We start from the raw sequence: 22,121 nt of genomic DNA on the forward strand, positions 1-22,121 counted from the left end.
TGTCTATATTACTTAATTAGAAAATGAAGAGACTTCTACGGATTATCATGTTTTCAAAATTCTCTTTTTATGTACGTTTGTCAGAAATAATTTCTTAGATAAAAAATTGTATTCTTAGTATTATTTGTACAAGTTGTTTCTCATATCACCCTTAGTAAATTACTCTCTAGTAATCATCACTGGTTATTCCATCTCATCCCCAGAATCAAAAGCTTCGCGTTGTTCGTTATCCTCACCGCCTATACCAGCACCTAACCTTGAACGATCACTGATTGAGGATACGGATATTTTTGAGGAAGTTGGTTTTGCATTCTTGCCTTCACAAGCAACTATTTTTATCTGAAAGTTGACAAAAAGTATTAATGATTAGTTATTAATACAGGCTTGTTAGCGAAACGTTTTCTCGTTGGATACTAATAAGATTATCTGCTATTAAACATACAAACAGAACATATGCTAAATGTCAATCACCAAGTGGAAGTTTACAGTAGCCTCTATTAGGATGAAAAGGATGTCCTTTAACTGTTGGAAAGCCATTGCTCAATGTAATGATTTATTGAAGCACACAAGTCCGTTTAATGGACGGAGGACTACATAATGCACAATACAATACGTAATTTAAAGTAATTCTCCAAGTTTTTCGGACCACCTGGTAATGTAATACAGAAACCATATTTGAGTTAATCTAATCACATAGAAAACACTGAATTTAAGTTCTTAATGTATACTCTTATATCATCAACGAAACATTATAAATTTAACTTGAGCTTCCAAGTCATATTGTTTCACTGTCTGTTTGTATTATCGGAGTGGTAATGATTCAAAAGAAAATAACAGTCCAGACAATTGATAAGGTTGTCTTATGTAATTACTGTAACTTCTAGCAAAGCTGAACACACGATTTCACAATTATTAACAGTTAAGTAAATTAAACTGACGCAATAAATCATCTAGGCTCTGACTGAATAACGAACTACATCAATCAGTAACTAGGATATTTAGACCTAACAACAATATTTATCTGTCCAAAATGACAGTTCACACTGAAAGGAAAACGGTAAAATAAGCATCAAATAATGAAATCACTGACGAAGACTAAGTATAGAGTGGACGGTTTAATGATGATGTAATTTATCTACTAAGGACACATTTATGTGCTATTCAACTCTAAACCGCATTGTTTGAGGACTAATGATACTACCCGGGTGCCAAACCGAGGCAAATATGAGGTGTGTTCGAGCTTGCTATCTACCAGTTAATAGATGTGCTTCAGCTGCTAGCTAAGAATATGGGACGGCTTTTAGATTTAAAAGAAAATGATGTATGCACATGCGCCACAGGGGATGCTAGCTAGCAAACGCTAGCGAGTATTGCTAATTTCAACCTCGTCAGCCACCTATAGAAAACTGGTGAAACCTTCAAGACAAGCGAGGTAGTCAACAGTCTGGATTCTTTTACGCTCTTTAATCCTAATAGGTAGTCCCAAAGTCAGTCAGCTATAACGTAGGACCAGGCACATATATGCATCGGTCCAAGTTGCCATACCTCGTTAGCACAACAAGATCAACATCGGATTCATAGTAGTTAATTTAGTGGTGGTGGTAGTATATAAATTATAGGTTGTATATAAGGATACAGCACAGGAAGGAAGAAAGTTATGAAGCAATTTTAGTCTCAAGATTTAAGGGAAGATAAAGAGTGTATACACCTACGCCATTGTGATCGATTCTGAGCCATGTCACATAGAGTCTCTAACCATTGGTTACGATAGTCACGCGGACCCCAACCAGGTAGTCTGCATCTGCCAACATGGCTCAGGCTAGAAGTTAGTGACTTCAAGCACTGATGCCATGTTTTGGTTTGGCCGCCCCTAACTCTCTTCCAACCGTCCCCAATACTAGTCAGCATAGCGCGTCGTGGTAATCGGTGTTCAGGCATACGTAACACGTGACCCAACCATCTCAGTTGATGAAGATTCATGACCTCATCAACTGATTTACCATCGTTCCCTAATACCCTGCGTCTAACCTCGCTATTACTTGCCCGGTTATTCCAGCAGATGCGAGCAATATTTCTAAGGCATCTGTGGTCAAATACTAGTAACCTACGAGTATCTTCTACTCTTAATGGCCATGTTTCACAGCCGTAAAGTAGGACAGAGCGAACTGCTGCGCAGTATACTCGTCCCTTAATTGATAGACGGATATCTCGTCTTTGCCATAGGTGACGTAAGTTGGCAAAAGCCAAACGAGCTTTTTGAATCCGTGCAGAGATTTCGTCAGACACCAACCCATTAGGGCTGATCAGACTTCCAAGATAAGTGAAGTTGTCGACGCGTTCGACTACTTCACTCCCTATCCTTAGTTCGGGTGTTGACGCAGGCCAGTCCTGGAGTAAAAATTTACATTTGGTTGGGGAGAAACGCATCCCAAACATCCTGGCATTATTACTCAGTTTCAACAGAAGAGCACTTCTAACGGAAGGGGATGGATATACGTCATAGATATCAGTGTACTATTACTCAAAGTGGTCGGAAGACCGTATTCTCACTGTATTCGCCAAATAAAACTCGTCTGCATACTGCAAGTTGCTAAAGATAGTGATCGATTCCCGGAAAGTTATGTGGTAGTGGAAGTAAATTATTGGTTGTTGAGCGCAGACAAGGAGGCACTCGGTGTACTGACTGTTAAATGTGATTTCTTTTCCCCATTAATTTCTGCTCCTAACTCACCGAGTGCGACTGCCTGCAATTGTGCCGAATAAAGCATCATCTAGTGTTAATATGGTTATCTATTCTGGGTCGTGAATCCTGGATTTGATATAATGTAACTAGTTTGATCATCATATTAACGTATTATCGTAGTATAGCTGAGAGAAAAATATTCTAAACCATCGGTCATATTATTATGTAAAGGTATTATCATTTCCAGGGGATTCATTCGAATGATGGCTAACCTTAAGAAACCAATTAATATAGTCAATAGAGAAGCTAATTAGCTCTGGCTCGGTCACTGAAGTTACCTAATGGTTGGTGTAGAACACTCAAGAAAAACCTTGTATTGATGAGGGTGTCGAGTACATTAAGAATACGGCATACGCTTACTCTCAAGAACGGAATTAAATCTTGCAAATTAACGGGGAATTTAAGCTTACCTTATCAACTGTCATAATAGCAGATGAATCCTTTATTTCCACATCATTCATCACTAACGTCCATACGTTGTCACAGTTTCTGTAAGTATTCAGATGACCACGAAGCGAAAGACGGTTTTTAACACGTTTTGCCAAAGCATTACTTATACATTGGTCGAACTTCTGCATAACCTAAGAAGTTTAAATTTAACCATAGTTTCATATGGTTACCTTGTGGTCCATTCCAGGCTGTAGTAAATTATGTGCTAGCATTTCATCTAGGGCTTCACGAAGAGTAGTCCCCAGTGTAGTGCTTCTGTACATTTCATGATAAGTCATTTTTGGTAGAAAAATAAAGTTTTAAAACGTTCTAAAACAAAACAGTGAAAAAGGATGAGAGTAGGGCTACTGCGTAAATACGTCTGAAGTTTCAAAGTTGGAAGCAAACTAATTTTGCCTTCATATAAATACAATTGACTAAATAGATTTCTGTGGTTCAGTATCTAATTAACATTGAAGGTGAAAAGATTGCGCCGGGTAAATAAACGTACTTCTTGAAGTCTGAAGATCGGATGATTAGCGAATGTTAGATTTCCTAGCCTCAAAGGTGATGAGTGTTGTTAGCAAATATTTGCAAAAACTATTGATTGTGACCCTTCGAATGTATGTTTAAAACCACCAACCTACAATTGTCGAAAAATCTGCTACAGGCTATTACTATCATTACTAATTGACTAGTAAACAGTTATCAGTACCACTAGTCTATATCTTCAATCACATATTTAGTTAAGCTGACAAAGCGAGTACTATTTCTTCTGTTAGGCAATCAGCAAGATCCTATCGTGATAAATATATATTCTAATTGAAACATTATATTATGTCTTTCATAAATCCACATTTCAAATTTGCGAATTCGAAATTGGTGTCGCTGTTTAAATTGGAGCTAGTGCGACCCAGTCCCACAGGGAAGTAATCATTGTAACTAGTCATTCGGCCAGACTCCCTCATTGCTTAATGTGGAATCACAAAAAAGCAGCACTTAGCGACAGATAAAGATAAGACATATATATAATTGTACAGTTTGATAATAAATTCGTTGTAAGGAGATCCTTTCGCTGAACTTAGGTTTGTATTGCACCTTAACGTTTAGTGTGTGGCGATCCACAAGTTAGTTCACTATTGGTTTTTGCTAGACTGGACAATTCAATGAAGGTAGCACTGTTGACATAAGTAGACAGCTGAAATAAAGGGTCGGAAACTCCATTACTTATATATATTTGTTATACCAATAAAGAGGTGTCACAAATTACGATTAAATTATAGCTGTTAGAAGCAGGTCCCAGTTTAAAGATGAACTATTCTCGTAAAATCCCGATTTATTCTGCAGACTTTTAATAACATCAAGAGTAGGATGAGAGAAAGGTCTACAGCTTGGTTGACATCATGTATCAGCACGACTTACAACTTTACTAAAAGGTAAAAAGAATTAGACCAATAGATGGTTAGAGATTTACCAGTTAGAAAAGAAACAATGTAGTGACTCATGCTTTTGAAGACACTCGAACAGATCACTGGGAAGACTTTTTTAATCCGAAGTTATTTTACATAGCAGATAGCATAACCGTTTATGCAAACTTACCGAAATAACAATGTTTTGAAAATCACTTGGATTCCGTAACTATAAGCAACAATTTTTTAGGAAACCAGTTTATCATTGCAGAATCTTATAACGTTGGTGAATGGCTCATTAGAATCCGCATTGTGATAAAAGTCGTGACACAACAAGCTCTTCATTCAATACACAATTACTCTGGACTACCAATGGTAAATCAGCATTACCTGTGACTTACTGGGTGGCGATAACACCTGGTATTACCCGACAAGCATTCCTAAAAGCTCGTATAAAGAGATTATAGTAGGTACTTAGATTCTGAATTAGCTGTTAACCATGGCAATGGTTTCGAAGATAAATACCTTTGAACAGTCCACAAGAAAATGATATATTACCGAAAAATGTACCTAAATATAATCAATCTATATATTTATCGCATAAAACTGGCCATTTGTTCAACAAGAACCGGTGCTGACCTTTGGTCGGATTTGCACTTGTTTATGTCTGGCCCTTTACTGAAAGTCAATTGACCGCACAGGTGTTAATGAACAGATTTCAAGTAAACGACATAACCAAGAAAACATTTCGTTTTATTTTTGATGTTTTCTCAATTACTAATTACTTTAGTTTCGTAATAAAGACCCAAAAACTGGATGGTTAGACAAGATTAAAAAACGGCTACAACCTGACCTCAAGGTCAGCGTGCAGCTTTCAATATCCTTTCCACGTCCCAGTGTAAACCAGATGATACATTTACTAATATATTCTAGTGCTGGATAATAGCTTAATGTCCTCAGCACTGTTCTACTTTGTGGATCCAGCTATTTGTTTTCACCGGTCAGTGTATTCGCATTTACGTTTGCTTCGAGGTGTCATGTGGGTGAAATATGAACATTCTACTAGAAAAATCTTTCCCTGAAATATCATTATGGCAACGCTTCACACGGCTTGCTAGAGTTATCCGATCGTAGAAGAATCCAACCAGCTTATATTATTGCAGCAAAACCTGAGAACAAACATTTGGAAATTGAAGTTGCCACAGGTATTTGGAGCTTGAAAACGCTTTAACCAGTAACACCTACTATGAATCGTACCCAACTGGTGAGATAAAAAGTCGTCATCAGGGGGCTTTGAAGATATATTTGATAGGCTATCAATGTATTGAGAATCGACTGATCTAGGCTGCCTAGTGATTGCAAGGGATGTGGAGCACTGCGTTCCCACTCATGATCGGGTGCGGATGCATGATTGAGAGCCTTCAGCCAGATGAGTCCGACAAAACGAATCCGATGTCGAAAACCTACAGAGCTATTGATTTTGGTGATTTATTTACCGCTACAAAATACTTGTCTGTGGGAAAATCAGTTGACGATATTAATATCATATTTGCGCTATTATAACACGTAAAGGAAGCGACAAAATAGATCTCGGAATCAGAAACTTCAAGTTGTGGCCTTATTTTAACACGTCTAGGGGAATTTTCTTGAACGTTGACAGTGCTGTAAGGTCGGTGAAATGTCACCGGCGGTTTGATCGCTGATTATCGAGCGGTTAACCGATCCTTGTCAAGGTCAGGGACAACTACTCTGCATCAATCAGTTGCGAGCTATGATTTGGTCAATTCAGTAATGACCACATTCTGATCCTTAGGCTTGCCGTTACTCCTATATATCTGGGATAAGGTTGTTTGTAGTGTATGGTCATCAAAATAGCGATGGTACCTGGATTCGACGAAAGGGTAATCAACGTTAGGCACTGGCAGTGAGGTGTGACTTCGGCGTTAGCAGGCCGGTCACACAGTCGCCATCGAACGCAAGTAGGCCGACGATCCCTAGACGCAGATCATCCACGTTGGCGATGTACACTGGTGTGCGAATTTTTTCTACACTCGTTCACGGCGGATACATCGAGTTAGCTGAATATCTCTCGACACAATAGTGACACGCTTAGCATGTATAACGCACTAGTTGCCAGTTTCAGATTCTCCAATTAAGTGTGCTTCGTTAGGTCCTTGACGAACAGACACAGCTGAGCTCTGTAGTCGTAGGTCTGTTCCCACATCTTGGAAGATTTCTTGGACCAAACGATCGGAAGAAAACAGATGAATAAATCCTTACAATACTCTTTTAGTAATGACGAATCCCCTTGAAGGCAGCAGTTTCAGGTTTGTATTTTTGAGGCTTCAACATGCAATCAGTGACTGTGGAGCTTTTCCACGCAACCTAAGTGGCCAGTTGCTTTCGCGGTGCTTTACCGCCGGTTGACTTGCAATGAGTCCGTTTACTTCCTGCCGTTGCGAGACTCGAAGAGACGACGACAAAATGGTAAAGGTGATCGTTTAGGCACACAGCTTTGTTGGACCACCTAACGAATTTTGAATGATACAATTGAGATTGTTTACAGCGATGTAATTACTTCAATAACCCGACAGTGACGATAAACGTGCTTTGCAACTTGCATTGCTACTGTGTAATCCAAATGATGGTAGAAAGGAGCTACACATTCGAAATGTCTGATGTCCCTAGGATAATTGATTTTGGAGTGGTATTGACTACCAAAAGAATGCTGGGATCATCCTCAAAATGACCTTAAGGATTACATCTGCTGATATGACTTTCAATAACTCACTTTTAAATTATTTCAGGAGTAGTATTCTCCAACATTGGATTGTGGTCAAGCATTAGTCTAACACAGTTAAGTGGTGCCTTCCGGATAACATAATTAAGACTGATCCAAATTTACCTTTATCTGCTTTCTACAATACCGTTTTATTTGTGATGTGGGGTGAATTTCTCTTTTCATTTTGTTTTTAATGGTCAACCTGCTCAGAGTGTACCAACATCAACATAGATCGATTATAAGTTAGTAAGCTAATGAATGTTTCGTTCATAGTTCATGGGGTGTTGGATAACTTTTGAGTGACCAACGTTCACCGTAAAAGATTATCAAAATGTAAGTGTTGAGTGATAACTGCAATACCCTTTTTGAAGGTTATGTATCTGAAAATCCCTCTAAATATACATTCGTAATTTATTACTCTTGATTCCTTCAGATGAATATTTGTTGATCCATTGATTCCATTTGTGATGGCACTTTTTGTGTTTTCTGTAGTTTTTGTTTTCCTTTCGCTTTCACTCAGTTTCCATGCTTTTCCTGAACTGCGTTAATATTGTTTTAGTCGATAATTAGCCGTCGAAGCAGCCACGATGGTTAGCTTCCCCTTCCAATTGTGTTGCATGCATTGACTTAGTTTGTGCAGTTTTTGATTGTGAAATGCAGTACTCTTCCAGAATTAGAAGCAATCTGTATGTGATCTATCTAGAAATGATAGAATAACATTTATTTGTTGCACTTGATTTGACTACTGATTGAACAGTTATTGGTTGAGTTGCTGGGTGGTAATATTTGTACAGGCAATAATGCGCATTCATATTTATAACAAAATCTGAAACCGTCGTTTATGCAACTCCCTTTATTTGGTTTCTACACAACATGAGGGCGTAGCTTAATTAATGAAGACAGTTATTGATCATCCCAAAATTAGTTTCAAATCTAAAATATTACCATACTTTTCGAACATACGTACAGGCGTAAAATATACAGAGGATTTGGGAATTTATAACAAACACTGTGATGTCAGTGAAATATCACTGAACCCCAATTGAACCATTTACCAAACTGAACGGATCCATACCATAGGAGACTAGGTGTTTGATGTTGGATGGGTTCCCTAAACACCATCAAAGATATAGGAAACTAATCCAGATTGACTAATCGTTGATGTGGTCTTGGAACATGTGTGGATTGATTCATGTTACTTTACTTGCAAAATCAATTCAGTAGTAAAACCCATTCCATTGTCTACCGACACTAAGAAACAAACTAACTTCAGCTCACCGACTAAATTAACCACGTTGGTGAGCCCCTAAATGGTATTATTCAGGCGCGAAACAGACAATTTATTGATATACAAATCAAATGTATCAGGACTCTCATTTTAAGGGAAAGTAGTAGTCACACTGCGCGAAAAATGAAAAAAATCGTAACTTTATGCAATCAAACTGTAAAGCATCTGGTGAATGAGCCTTTAGAGATATACAAATAGTCATCACCTCAGCAGTAAACATAATCCTGACATATAGGTCAAGTGACTTTGCTCGTGAATCAATCGAAATTAAGTATTTCTTGCCGAAGAGAAATAGAGAGAACGAATGACAGACATGTAGCCTTCCATGTAGTTTCATTTCCATGTTGTAAGTACTTAGTTTTTCTTTTACCATTGTATAACTCACTGTTAAAATCATTCCTTTCTCGTAACTGTAGTACTCGTGTATTTTCTCACGAATTATTCACTAGGTTTACCTATGTCTAGAGCCTTCCAACAATTACTGTTGGTCTGAAGCTTGGGGAAAAAGGGATGGTTGAAGATAGAGCTAGCGATCCACATCCTGTTGAAAATAACGTTGCTTAACAAAACTATATCCAGGAAAAATTCAAAGTATGCCTTGCAAATTGTGTGCAAAACTTATGATTGTTGATGATGAAAGCCAATATCATTTGTGAGCTCAGAATCCCTTCTGACAATCAAGGTAACGGTTAGTACAAGCACACGTAATATCCGCCCGATATGGTACATCGTGAGAACCATTGAAATAGCTATGAAAACGAAAAGATATAAGCCAAAGGTGCTCAGAATCAGGGAAAATCCATTGCACACAGGCGAGACAGAAGAGGTTACATTCAGAAGAGGTGTTGTTGTATTCTGCTTATGAAGAAAGGAATGTCACACACACAAGGAGTTGCACTGACACTCTCCAAAGACCAGTATAGGGTTATGGAGATTGTCGAGTTTGGATAAATATCATGAATTGGTCAATTTTAGACCACCACTGAAAACCTGGAAGCACTGGACGGCCCTGGGTTCAAGTCCTGAGCGCGGAATCTGGGATGTACCCTGCTGAGGAGTTCGAATTTTCAGTTCAAACATAGAGAGAGCCCCACTGTTTGGATATGGAACTTGGAAATCTACTACAACTATCGTAAAAAAAGGTACAAGTATTTGTAAATAATTGTCCACACAAGATACTCAGTATTCACGGGCTGGACACCATTAGCAGCAATTCACCGTGGAAAAGAATAAACTAGCTTTCAACCGAATGATGAATTGCGAAAACATCAAACTGCATCACAAAACACTCTTACTTCGAATTTTCTAGGAAAAAGGAAAAAAAGGCATAACAATAGATACGTTTTAATGGAAAGTGGAAGCAGACATCAAAAGAATGAAAAGCACTTGGAAACTACTGAAGAGTTCAGGACAAAGCAGGTTACATATTCCTGGTTGGTGACCCATGCTTGATGAGGAATAAAAGGCGTAACGAAGTAGGTTATTTCATTAGATTTTGTTTTACACTTCCTATTTACCGTGAGACATTCAGATTTCTTCTGAATATAGTCTGTGAAAGAAATACACTAGTTCGTCATTTGCTTTTTATAAAGTGGTGGAGAATAGCTGTGGTACACTGGTTGAGTCAAACACTACCTTACTTTTTGACTTATTTTTCATATACCAAACTTGAAAATACCATCTACTTTCATCATCATTGTTATTGATAAGTAAACCTCTGTTTGTTATAATCAAACTTTATGGACCTTAATAAATTGGTTGGTACGAGTGGGTTTATATCTGATGGATACTTTCAAATTAATTTCAGCACTCTCTATACACCTTCGGAAAATGGCTGTTTAGAATTTTATCATAATCAATGTAATAAGTTTCTTTCTTTTGCTCCAATACCTATCTCAGTTCAGTATTAGGCTGACTGAAATGAAGTTGCCGCCTAATCAATGCATCCTTACTAGTAAATTATAAAATTTATTAGCCGATCAATCTCTCCTATCGTACTCCAGCCTCAGGGCTTTCCTCCCTCTCTAGCACAGCCTAAGTAGTAAATAAATTCATTTCGGACAGAGTTTCATTTATGTGAGAATAGAGTAAAGAAACAAAACAAACAGAAATACCAGACTACCAAACGTAGCGATCCCACTTAAATTAATTTGTCATCATTTGATTTAGTTGATTTTAAACTAACCAATACCTCTTTAAGACAACTGTCCAATAGTTCATAATATCGTATCGGTCATAATGAAGTGCTTTTAAAAAATATTTATTTTGGGCATCAAATAAAATAAGATTGAAAATAATGAAAATTAATAGTTTACAGCCAAGCAAATATTTGAACATTGAAATTTGATCCAGATATATCAAAAAAAGGATGAGTTGATTAAATCTTTATTGGAACTTTTGAAACAAGCCATAGTTCATGAAAATAAAGTTACATTTAGAGATAAACAAAGTCATTTGCAGTAGTTTGACTAAATATAATACAGCTTTTAGTTAACACATATGTCAACAGTGCAAATAGCCTGAAAATGCGATGAAATATAAACTAATGTATGTGAAAAAGATTATCATTCAAATATTTCCAGAATGACAGACCTCCATTCTATATTTTTCTAATAGAAGTAAACAAATAAAGACTCCTAAGATAATCCTGCTTACACTAAAGAACTAAACGAAAGTTAAGTTTGAATGGACGTGAAATTGGTTCAGTTAATTCACTCATTTGTTTTTTATTCAAAACATTTAATTCAATAAAACATTGAGCATTTTCTGAATCGATTGCATAAGAAAATGTATTAAACAATGATCCCATACATGAATATCTAGTACCAGTGGAACCATTTATTGATGCAGCTAATCCTGAATGAATTTGTATTGGTCTGTAGTCATTTTCATTAAAATATTGAAAATGTTTTATTCTGTTAGGCTCCAAATAGTTTATTGCAACACCTGGAACTTCTGGTTCTAAATAACATCTATGAAAAAAAAAATGAAAATTTATACTTTGAGGACAAAAAAGAACAAAATAATTTTTTGTAAGGATGGCCTACAGGTGAAATCAAGAAAGCTCTACGAAACTCAGAAAGAGCCAAAGACATTCCATCCAATTATCTTTTAGAAGAGCATTCCGGAATCTCGACGTGTTGCTTCCCTATTGGACAAATGCTAAAAACCACTGTATACGGATTGGATGACCATAATGATGATTTCGTTTTTACTAAAAACTATATATACCTGAGAGGTTTGTACCATATTTGATACTGTCTAAAATAGAATTCCTTCTCATTCGTCTTTTGTCTTGTTATTTGCGACTTGGAAGCTTCTAGCGTTCAAGTGCTCAAGTTGTACTCGGTATATCAATAATATAAGTCCTGGACATGACATTTTTGACCAGAACGATTATTATTTATTATTAAGTAGTTAGTTTTTTTATTCATTAATAATCTAATTTACTGATTTCGTATTTAGTGAAGTTACAACAAAATGCCTACTTCTCAATTGTACATGGAAAATGTCTTTATACCAATATATTTGTTGCGAGATTCTATGTTTTCGCTAAATTGTATTCCGATTCTACAATTATATAAACAAATTTGTAATCCAAATATAAAGTAAATTTATCGTTTATTGTTTGTAAAATAAAACAAAACTGTCATTTAGTGTTGTTGGTTTGGATCTTCCCATCGATGTGTTAGGACTGCTACTGGTCAGTCTATTATTAGCCATATGTGCATATTGTGCGTATTGCCTCGATATAGCCTTAATTCACAAGCATTGTAAGCAACGATGGATAGTGGCTAACAGTGGAATCCAGTCTGACGCACGTTTCGTTCTGTTTGGGACTCGTCAGCTGGATGTACCTGCACCTCAGAGTTGCAGTCCTAAACATCAATGGGAAGATTCAAACAAACAATATCAAGTGAATTTAAACTTCATCCCATTGCACAGTCAAGTGGCTATCAGGACTCAGTAGCTGAGTGTATAACGCGATGGCATTTGAAGTGAAAGGTACTAGGTTCGAGTTCCAGAGTGAAGATTAACTCTGAGATGCAGGTACATCCAGCTGATGAGTCCTAAATAGGACGGAACGCGCGTCAAACTGCATTCCAATGCTAGCCACTATCCATCTTTTCTTATAAAATTGTCATTGTTAAGATTTGACTTATATGTCATAATGATTTGAATAAATTGGAACTTTACAATATGTAATCAGTAATCCATGTATTAATTTCAATCAATAGGGAATAGTAATTCTAGTCGAATAACATGAAATTCATTTAGTTCACAAATCTTACTTCAATACCTTACAACTTGAACACATTACTGTTAGGGTTCTTTATTGAAAAAGTATGAATTCACTAAATGAATCTTTTTTTTGTGAAGAACTTTCAACTCTTTTTATGAATGTTTTTTCTTTTTCTTATTATCAATTATAATAGTCCAATATATCCTGCTGTTATCTTTAGTACGTATCAGTTTAGTTATCATTATATTCAATAATGGAATAAAGCATAATGATATTTTTTGTTGTTGAAAGAACTGACTGTTGGATGCTATAATTTATGCATTCCTTACATGCTTTAATATTCACTTTTATTTGGAAATAGGTTTTCATCACTTTTTGTTCATACTTTGACTGGTTAACTAATTGTTCTATGATTGTCAATCAAATAAATAACTGACATTAGGAATAATGTACGTTAAAATTGTTTAACTTATGTATAAATACTAACATGAATATTGGTTTTATTCAGATAATGATACTGTGGTGTGCGCTACTGATATCGACAGATGTAAGTTGTATGTATCATCATGTACTGGTTAAGCACTCGTGCGCGAAACTGGTAAGCCGTGGGTTCGAATCTCTCGAGACGGAATCATGGATGCGCACTGGTGAGGAGCCCCACAATAGGATGAAACGGCCGTACAAAGCTATAATATTCACCAAACATCTGAGAAAAGTGTTTAAATCTCGAATGAAAATTGTAAGATTTTTCAAACGGATACATTTTCACATGGCTGAAATCACGAGTCAATTGAAGCTAGACCACCAAGGAAAACCTGAAAGCACTGGGCGGTACATTTTCATCAAGATAAAAAGATAGAAATATAACACTTTATCTGTTGATCTTCGACATATAGAAATGTTTAAAATTTTATTAAATCAACCAAAAATTCATTTTGTTTTACTCAACTAAAAATTGTTAAATCAATTCTCATTGGTTAACTTACAAAAAATCACAATTTGTATCTCCATAAGTAAATAAAACATGCATAGTTTGTTTTGGTTCAATCCAGATTAAATAACCAGTTTCAGAGCATAAATGTGGTATATCTGTATACAATCCTCTAAATATCATAATGAAATAATAATAAAAAAGAGATATAAAATATATATATATATATTCAAAAGTCTGATAAATGTAATAAGTCTCATTTATAGAAAGATAGTGTTATATCGATTGGCTCTAGTGCCCAGTTATTGTATGACGTGATGATCCCCGCCAATCAGAGAGGAGTGGGTTATCGATCAGAGTAATGATACACGATTTTACCGTATGAGCAGTCTTGAGTACTTATCAGTCCTGCTTTCTGCCTAACTCAGCCAATTAAGTCCAGAACACCAATAACAGCCTCTGAAATATGGATCATTTTTCACAAACATACTGGGTTTATATACCAAACAAACTGACCACATCGTACCAATAAAATAGAAAATAACATTTGTACAAGATTTAGCCAAATGTGGCTATGAGTGTGGGGAACAGTAATTAATAGACTAGGGATAACTCAAGAATGGTAAATCGTATAATAATAGTTTATACATCAAAATAAAGCTTATAATAAGAGGGACACGAATATGAATAGTTTAGTTAGTTAACGATTATACAATAGGAAATACACTTATGTTGGTCCATAAACAGTTCTCAAAGTTACCATTCATAAATCTCCACGAGATATAACAGAGAGGATAAAAGTTTCATGAATATAGGTAGAAATATGTTCAGACAATCATATCTCTAGTGACTATCTGTCAAAACAAATATGAGTTTATATAGTGTATAAAAATGAATATGAACTATGTTTGGATAGCTCAATACATTTTTTCTGACTAGAGAGCTGTTATCAAAAAAATAGACCTGAACTTTTAATACAAAAAAGTTTTGAAAAAAAAAACAGAAATAAAAAGACATAAATGTAACTTGATTGGTATGAACTATTGAAGGTCTCAACAGTACAATCATGTTAAATGCTTATTCATTAAAGAATTGCTTAAGAGATATGTTGTATGAGTATGTCTTTCAATAAAAGAATACTGTTTTGATATTGACAATCGATAAGGTATTACATATTTAGGAATAATCCAAGTAACTATATATTTGTATAATCATGAAATAAATTGGAAACATCTGTTACATCAAATCAAAGATCAACCTTTTTATCTCAACGCGTATATATGTGTACATTCATCTAGTATTTCTTTATTAATTGTTATAATAATTAACTTAATCATGATAGAATTTCACTGTTGTTAGATTAAACAATATAATTGATCAGTTTACTTTTGGCTTTCGCTGACTTTTAAGACGAGACTATAACTCATGGACGACCTTTGAAGGTAGAGGAACTCATCCATATGGCTCCATAATAGTCGGTCTCTGGAGCCATGATAAGGTCGCAAAAACTCCCTCAGCCTCGACCACATAGATTCAGTATTGTTTGTGTGTACTTCGGTTGAGTAAATTTGTCATTTTTATTTTTATTTTATATCCTTACAATACTCATACCACTGAACAGCTGAAGCTTCAGTAACATCTGAAAATATTTCGGCCAATCTAACTGGTGCTTTTATTATACAGTTCGCGAGAATTAATATAATTTACCTTAGTCTCAATCTGGATCGAGCGAAACAGTTCCTATACCAGGAGACTTCTTCCTCCAACATATATTACATCGAAAGACAACATCATGGTAGTCTGCACAAAGTTTACGAGTCATTTAATTACCGCAATTAAAAATAAACGAACTTCTTAGTAGTCCCATTTATTGTAGCCGCTTAATAATCATATCTTATCTAAAATCCTCTGTAAACTATACGTACATGAGCGCCATGTACCGAAATCGGAGCCGTGACCTTGAGATCCCTCAAACGATGATTGGCTCGTCCATAAATTATAGTCTCGCCACTTTTAATCAATTTTTTTAACAGTTGATTTCATGAGTCAATCTATTCTATACCATCACTGAAAACCTGGAAGCATTGAACGGCCGTTTTGTCCTAACATGGGTTTCCTCATCAGAGTACAGCCACAATACCGCATTCAGGATTACTACAATTACTACAATCTACATAAACCCCCATTCTAATAGTAATAATCAACTGACATTTAAAAGTCAAACGACGTTTTTAATCAGAATAGTTAAGTGATAAATTTTACTCACTTTAAATCTTAAAAAACAATTAACTTGAATCAATTAAGTTTGTAAATATTCACTTTTGAAGAAGACAACATCAAATTTCATAAACCTCTAGCATTTACGACTTTGAATTTAATCATTTTAAACATGTAAAATGAATTCAAAATGTAGTTTATTTTGTTTAGAAATAAAAATTTTACTAGTTCAACATCATATTCAACATACACCGAATACGTTTAGTTATACTCTCTACAAGTAATTATGATGATAGACTTTGATATAATTTTTAAAAAAAAAGTTGAAACCGGCCAGAAGAAATTCAGATTTGCACGACACAAGGGAGAAGTAGAAGGCGACATATGAAAATTCACTATAACATATATTTCCATGCAATGATTTTTATTTGTTTTATTCTTACTCATTAGTAGTGAGATTGAATGAATCAAACCAAATAGTTCTTGACATTAATGAATCAATAAATTACTGTGTAGATATAATTATATAATTACTTCATAAAATATGATAATATGTGATAGGGTATTGTGGAAAATAAAACTATCCTAGATCAGTCATTTTCTAATCAGTTACGATCTTATTCATCATATCGATAATGAAAATAATTTAATTCTCGTTTCATTGAATAATAACCACGTTTATTGAAAAATTAAGATATCGTAGACTTATTTATTTCCTCTGATTCATAACATTAAAAACTATTTAATCAGGCTGTACCTAACTATCCTGTTATATAAATAAATTAAATGATGATAGGCTTAATTTTCTTTTATCATTTCGAAATTCTTAAAAATCATAGTTTTAATATTGAATTAGTTATAGTTAAATAACCATGAGGCCTAGGAAAAACTTTATTTCATTTCATATTACTTTATAATAATTAAGTAGGTAAAAGAAACAAACAAAATTCTCTTGTATTTCATAATTATCTTCAGGGATCATCCATTTCATAATCGAGTAACAAATGGTTCATTTTTATTAAAATATTTTTTGGAGAAGAAGAAGGAATCGATAGTTTTGATTTGCTTGACCGGTATAAAATGAGTATTTAATTGTGATGATGCTATTGTTTTAATCAATAATGCACAAATTATTGACTCCAGTAATCAATGATCAGTGATCATACATAATACTGTATAAAACAGATTTCGATGAATAATTAGATCGATTTAATTTTTGCTAGACACAGTTTCTATCAGTTAAAAAATTTTCATAATTCATTATCTAAGTCAAAAAAGTGGTAGAACTACAGACAATCAACTAGCTAGCAAATGGCTTTGATATGGCTGACGTAAACGAATTAAATTCACAATCTAGTTGATGTAATTTGTTTCTTTGTGCCACATCAAAATATGTTGGCGTAGTTTTGCGTAATGATTGGAGTCATATTTTTAAACCAATAACTAACAGCTTGGTGATTTAGGCAACACTTAAGTGTTCTGAGTTTCATTTTCAATGCGATCTTCGATAAACATAGCTAAAAGATCTGATTATTAAGTAAAAGCTTTCGAGTTTTGCTTGGCCCTTAATTGTTCTTCAGCTATAGTCGATTTGTAATGAAACCTTTGCTTGCATATAGATATGAGATAGACTACTAAAGTGAAATTTGCTTGGCTAGTAATTATCATAGTGAACGTATATCAGCAAACATAACCAATGATTTTCAAAGAATTGTTTCATGAAACTAGAACTGATCTAGAACGTGCTTACAAATGAGTGCTGCTAAGTTAAATTTCAAACCAGAATAACATGACTGTGCAGCTTCATTACATTTTCAATGGTTTTTCAGCTAGCGTCTGTTTCTTATGAAAATTATTATCGATTAATATAATATTTCCATAGAAATATTTGATTTAATAACTTTGTTATTTTATTAATTTATTAAGATTATGAATAAGAATTAAACAAATAGGAATCACCTTTATGTTCGAGATAGCAATCTTGATCAGATTCATATTTACTTTTAATACTTATATTAAACTAGTTGGTTAGCCAAGTATTTGAAAAAATACCTAATGAATGGAGAATTAATTTCTAGTCAGACAAACAAGGGTAATCTATGCTAATTGATTTGATATATGTTTCAATCCAACTCTAAGCCTTCTTTTATTACAGTATGTCATAACTTCCTTCGATCAATATAAGATTCACAGATCAGGAGCAACTTAGATACCGACTGCTAGGCTTTATATAGTCCAAATTACATTTATCAACAATTGACATTATAATTGAACTTCAGTCATTTAGACCAAACACTTTTTATTAGGTCAGTGATAAAATGATGATATAGAGTAAGTGAAATGTTTTTTTATCGAACGATTGATTTGTGTATTTTCTAAAGCGAATGACACAATAAGTAATCAATAATTTCTCAAAATATAAGTGTAACTGGTGCTTACCAGATTAGCATAGGTGGTTTTTGGTTATTTTGTGAATTCTTGAGAAACAAGAAAAACTAGACGTAGATTTAACATCCATTGTTAACCATTTCAATCATTTCCATATCTCAATACAGTAGGTGATATACATTGAATTCTACAACGACTAGAGTTCATTAATAATGGAACTACTTACAATCTGACGAATAATTCATATATAAAATGTAAAAGAATGTATGTGGATAAATATAGACTGATCAATTATCGTAACACACCTTATGTACGAGTTCATGAAGACAACTTATACTTAATTTGTATTTGACAATGCTTAAACGCAAAATAACAGAGCTTCAGTCTATTGTTCATTCAGTGCCAGTAAACATTAGGAATTACAAAGTTTTCATTAAGAAAACTTATTTATTTGAAAAAATCAAAACAATATATTTGATCAACCTTCATCGACCCAGGTGAACAGTTTTTACTACTTTAATGGCTTCAACATGAAGAATACTTTGTATTCTAAAGTTCAACCAAAGTTGCTGATTCCCGAAAACAATCCAGAAGAAATAGCTTTCACTGATCTATTTTTGTAATCTTCGTTTAGGTTATCACGTAACATATCTTACATAACTAATGTGTAAATCATTTTGCGATTCTTTCAACGATTAGAGTTTTACAAACAATCTTATTTTATGAAATGAATTTACGAGTCTATCTGAGCCAGAACACCATTGAAAACCTGGAAGCATTGGACAGCCGTTTCGTCCTAGTATGGGATTCGTAAAAAGTCAGCACCCACGATCCTGTTCGCGGGACACAAACCCAGTATCTTCGGTCTCGCGCACGATCTCTGAAATTCTAAACCACTGAACCGGCCTCCAACAGTGTTAATGTCTAATTCCAACCAATCCCCAAAATCGCGTGACCGTCCACCATTGTCTTCAGCGAGTTACTGCCTCTCAACAGACACATTTTAACTCTACTAGTCACTACTTCTCACTAGAACTCCAGGAAATCTATCTTGAAACTAGTCACTAGTGATCATATGATGAATATTATCGGTAAAAGTATTTTGTAGACATTGGAGTAATTTAATGGTTGAATTCACGAGTTGATTAAATCTAGACCACTATAGAAAACCTGAAAGCATTGGAAACCTGTTTCGTCCTAATATGGAACTCCTCATCACTGCTTTCAAGTTTTCCATGGTGGTCTAGATTTAATCGATATATGAACAACTGTAATATGCTTTAAATAAGTGTTTTATGGAAAAAAGAATATCTATTTACTGAAAGTAATAAAAAAACGAAAACTACAATCTAACTGTAAACAATTTAGGATATACAATTTAGCAGATTATTTTAATTGTCAGTTAGATAAATGTTAACTGTCAAAAATATGAAAAGTTTTGTTTAAAATAATAAATGTCATTCATTATTCAATTTTTAAATGAATTTAATTAATCAAATTGAAAATTAGACCGGAATTATTATTCGAATGATAAACCGTTGTCGGCATGTAAGTTTCAAAAGAAGAAAAAAACATTTTTCCTTAATCATCGTTAACATGCATTAATGTACACATTTGTGGTGTGGACTACTTATATCCATATAAGTAGTATGTAACGATGGTCGGGTATTGAGTGTATTTCAGTAGAAGATCGATAAGAAGAGAACGGAATAGAAACGCAATATGTATGAAAATGTATGAACAATAATAATCGGGGATTATGGATTGATATTTGCAGAAGGTATGGTCAAGATTGATACAAGTGATTGATAGTTTGCAAATTAACTGTTTACTGTATGGTTATCAGATTTTAGTAAGATAGTCTATAATTATCGTTTCAAATGCATTCGATTGTCCCCACTCGTGTTCTCATTCACTGAACATTCTTTAGTCTACATACAACAACATAGGAATAATGACTATTTCTCCTTTATAAACTTTTGACTTTGTAAAATCACTTCTATTATTGTCGTATTATATTTCGCTAAATTTACACCGTAATCATTTCTTTATAATACACTATCACACACAAGATAGATAACGGCTAGCAGTGGCATCCACGACGCTCATTTCGTCCTATTTGGGACTCGTCAGCTGGATGTGCCTGCATCTCAGAGATGATGTCCACACTGGGAGTAAAACTCAATTGAATTTAAACTTCACCACATTGCACAAGCGAGTCCTTATCTAAACTCAGTAGCTAAGTGTATAACGCGATTGCGTTTAAAACAAATAATGCTGGGTCTATGTCCCGGAATGAACATCAACTCTGAGATGCAGGTACATTCAGTTAAAGAATATCCAAATAGGACTAAACGTATGTTCAACTGGATTACAGTGCTACGCACTATCCATCTTTGCTTATAATCCTTATGAATTAAGACAAGATGGAGTTAATACACACAGTACGCCCATATGCCAATAAGAGACTGATAAATTGCAGTGCTAAATATCAGTGGGAATATTCAAATGAAGAATACCAAGGGAATTTACTATAGAATGTGCTGAGATATGTTTCACATTACAATCATTCATTAACTGAGTAAAATGTTAGCCAAGGTTTATCTACTCTTAAAATGAAATCACACAATACTCTGGATAGGAAGTGTGATGATAGAGTCCAATTAATCAATATTTATTGATATAATCTGATACAACACTGGGGGAATAATTCGAAATTTAAATATCTTAGATATTATATCATTGTTTAAACTGATTTCCTATTTATTCACTTTTTGGTAACACCGTGCTTCCATGGAAAAACGGTCATAAACTACCAAAGCTGCAAAACACACGCCAGATAACCTTTATAATGTTTAAGATTGTTTATGTATATATTAGTTAATACATTAGTAGACTGAAACCATGATTATCGGGTTCTTTGGTTTCTGAGAAAATTCATTTAGCTGTTCACCAAAATAGTGTCTCCGGTCTTTCGCATTAAACGAACTACTAACTTAGGCGAAAAATCCCCAATTAGAATGTCATATGTTTGATTATGCATCATATTTTTGATAAGATGTTCAAGAATGAAACCTTATATCAGGTCTTAACTGTCTGGAGAATAAGTTACCTACAAGCTGATTTCTTACGGCATCCCATGAAATTTCCTTGTAGTTATTTTGTGTGCATGTTATTATATTCGATAAAATGTCATTCATTTGGATATTGGTTCCATTTTTGATCTCAATCCATTTGGGATCCTTGTAAGAAGCTATCGCCCAACCACTTCATATGATTATATTAATCTACTAATTAACATTCTACAGATTGACTTTATCAATCAAAAATGTGCTCATCACTGATTAAAATCACACTCCATAACAACTGTCAGTGTTTTACAAATCAGCTCAATAATGATCATTTCTATGATATGCATAATAAGATCAGTTGAAATTCGACTACAGAAGGAAAAACAGTTATACTCTATAAGCAATGAAGGTTTATCTTTTTCTCTTATAGTATTAGCCAACTTTATTATTCTTTGCTTGGAATACTATATATTTTTAATACAAATTTTTAATACAAATTTTAATACAAATAATGTAAAATATCCTGGAGTGAACGATTATGCCGATGAAAATTTAGGTTATAAAAATGACATGAATTGAAGAGATTAGTTAAACTGTTTGAATAATATGTACATTTAAAC

At 34.3% G+C, this 22,121-nt stretch overlaps 2 protein-coding genes across 2 annotated transcripts; both read right to left on the reverse strand.

The window, feature by feature from the left end:
- Positions 1–183: 183 nt before the first annotated feature.
- On the reverse strand, positions 184–3,321 carry Smp_071830 (putative transcription initiation factor iia (tfiia),gamma chain; the record flags this gene model as incomplete). The annotated part of the gene is made up of 2 exons (XM_018796137.1): positions 184–339; positions 3,154–3,321. 2 exons carry the CDS (start codon positions 3,319–3,321, stop codon positions 184–186), a joined length of 324 nt encoding a protein of 107 aa, XP_018650380.1.
- A 7,986-nt stretch (positions 3,322–11,307) lies between these two features.
- On the reverse strand, positions 11,308–14,008 carry Smp_161190 (hypothetical protein; the record flags this gene model as incomplete). Its single annotated transcript, XM_018796138.1, has 2 exons — positions 11,308–11,623; positions 13,881–14,008. The coding sequence occupies 2 exons, from the start codon at positions 14,006–14,008 to the stop codon at positions 11,308–11,310; spliced, it is 444 nt and encodes a 147-aa protein (XP_018650381.1).
- Positions 14,009–22,121: the final 8,113 nt, after the last annotated feature.

The sequence above is a fragment of the Schistosoma mansoni genome, chromosome 2 (assembly GCF_000237925.1).
Source record: "Schistosoma mansoni strain Puerto Rico chromosome 2, complete genome".
Lineage (NCBI taxonomy): Eukaryota > Metazoa > Platyhelminthes > Trematoda > Strigeidida > Schistosomatidae > Schistosoma > Schistosoma mansoni.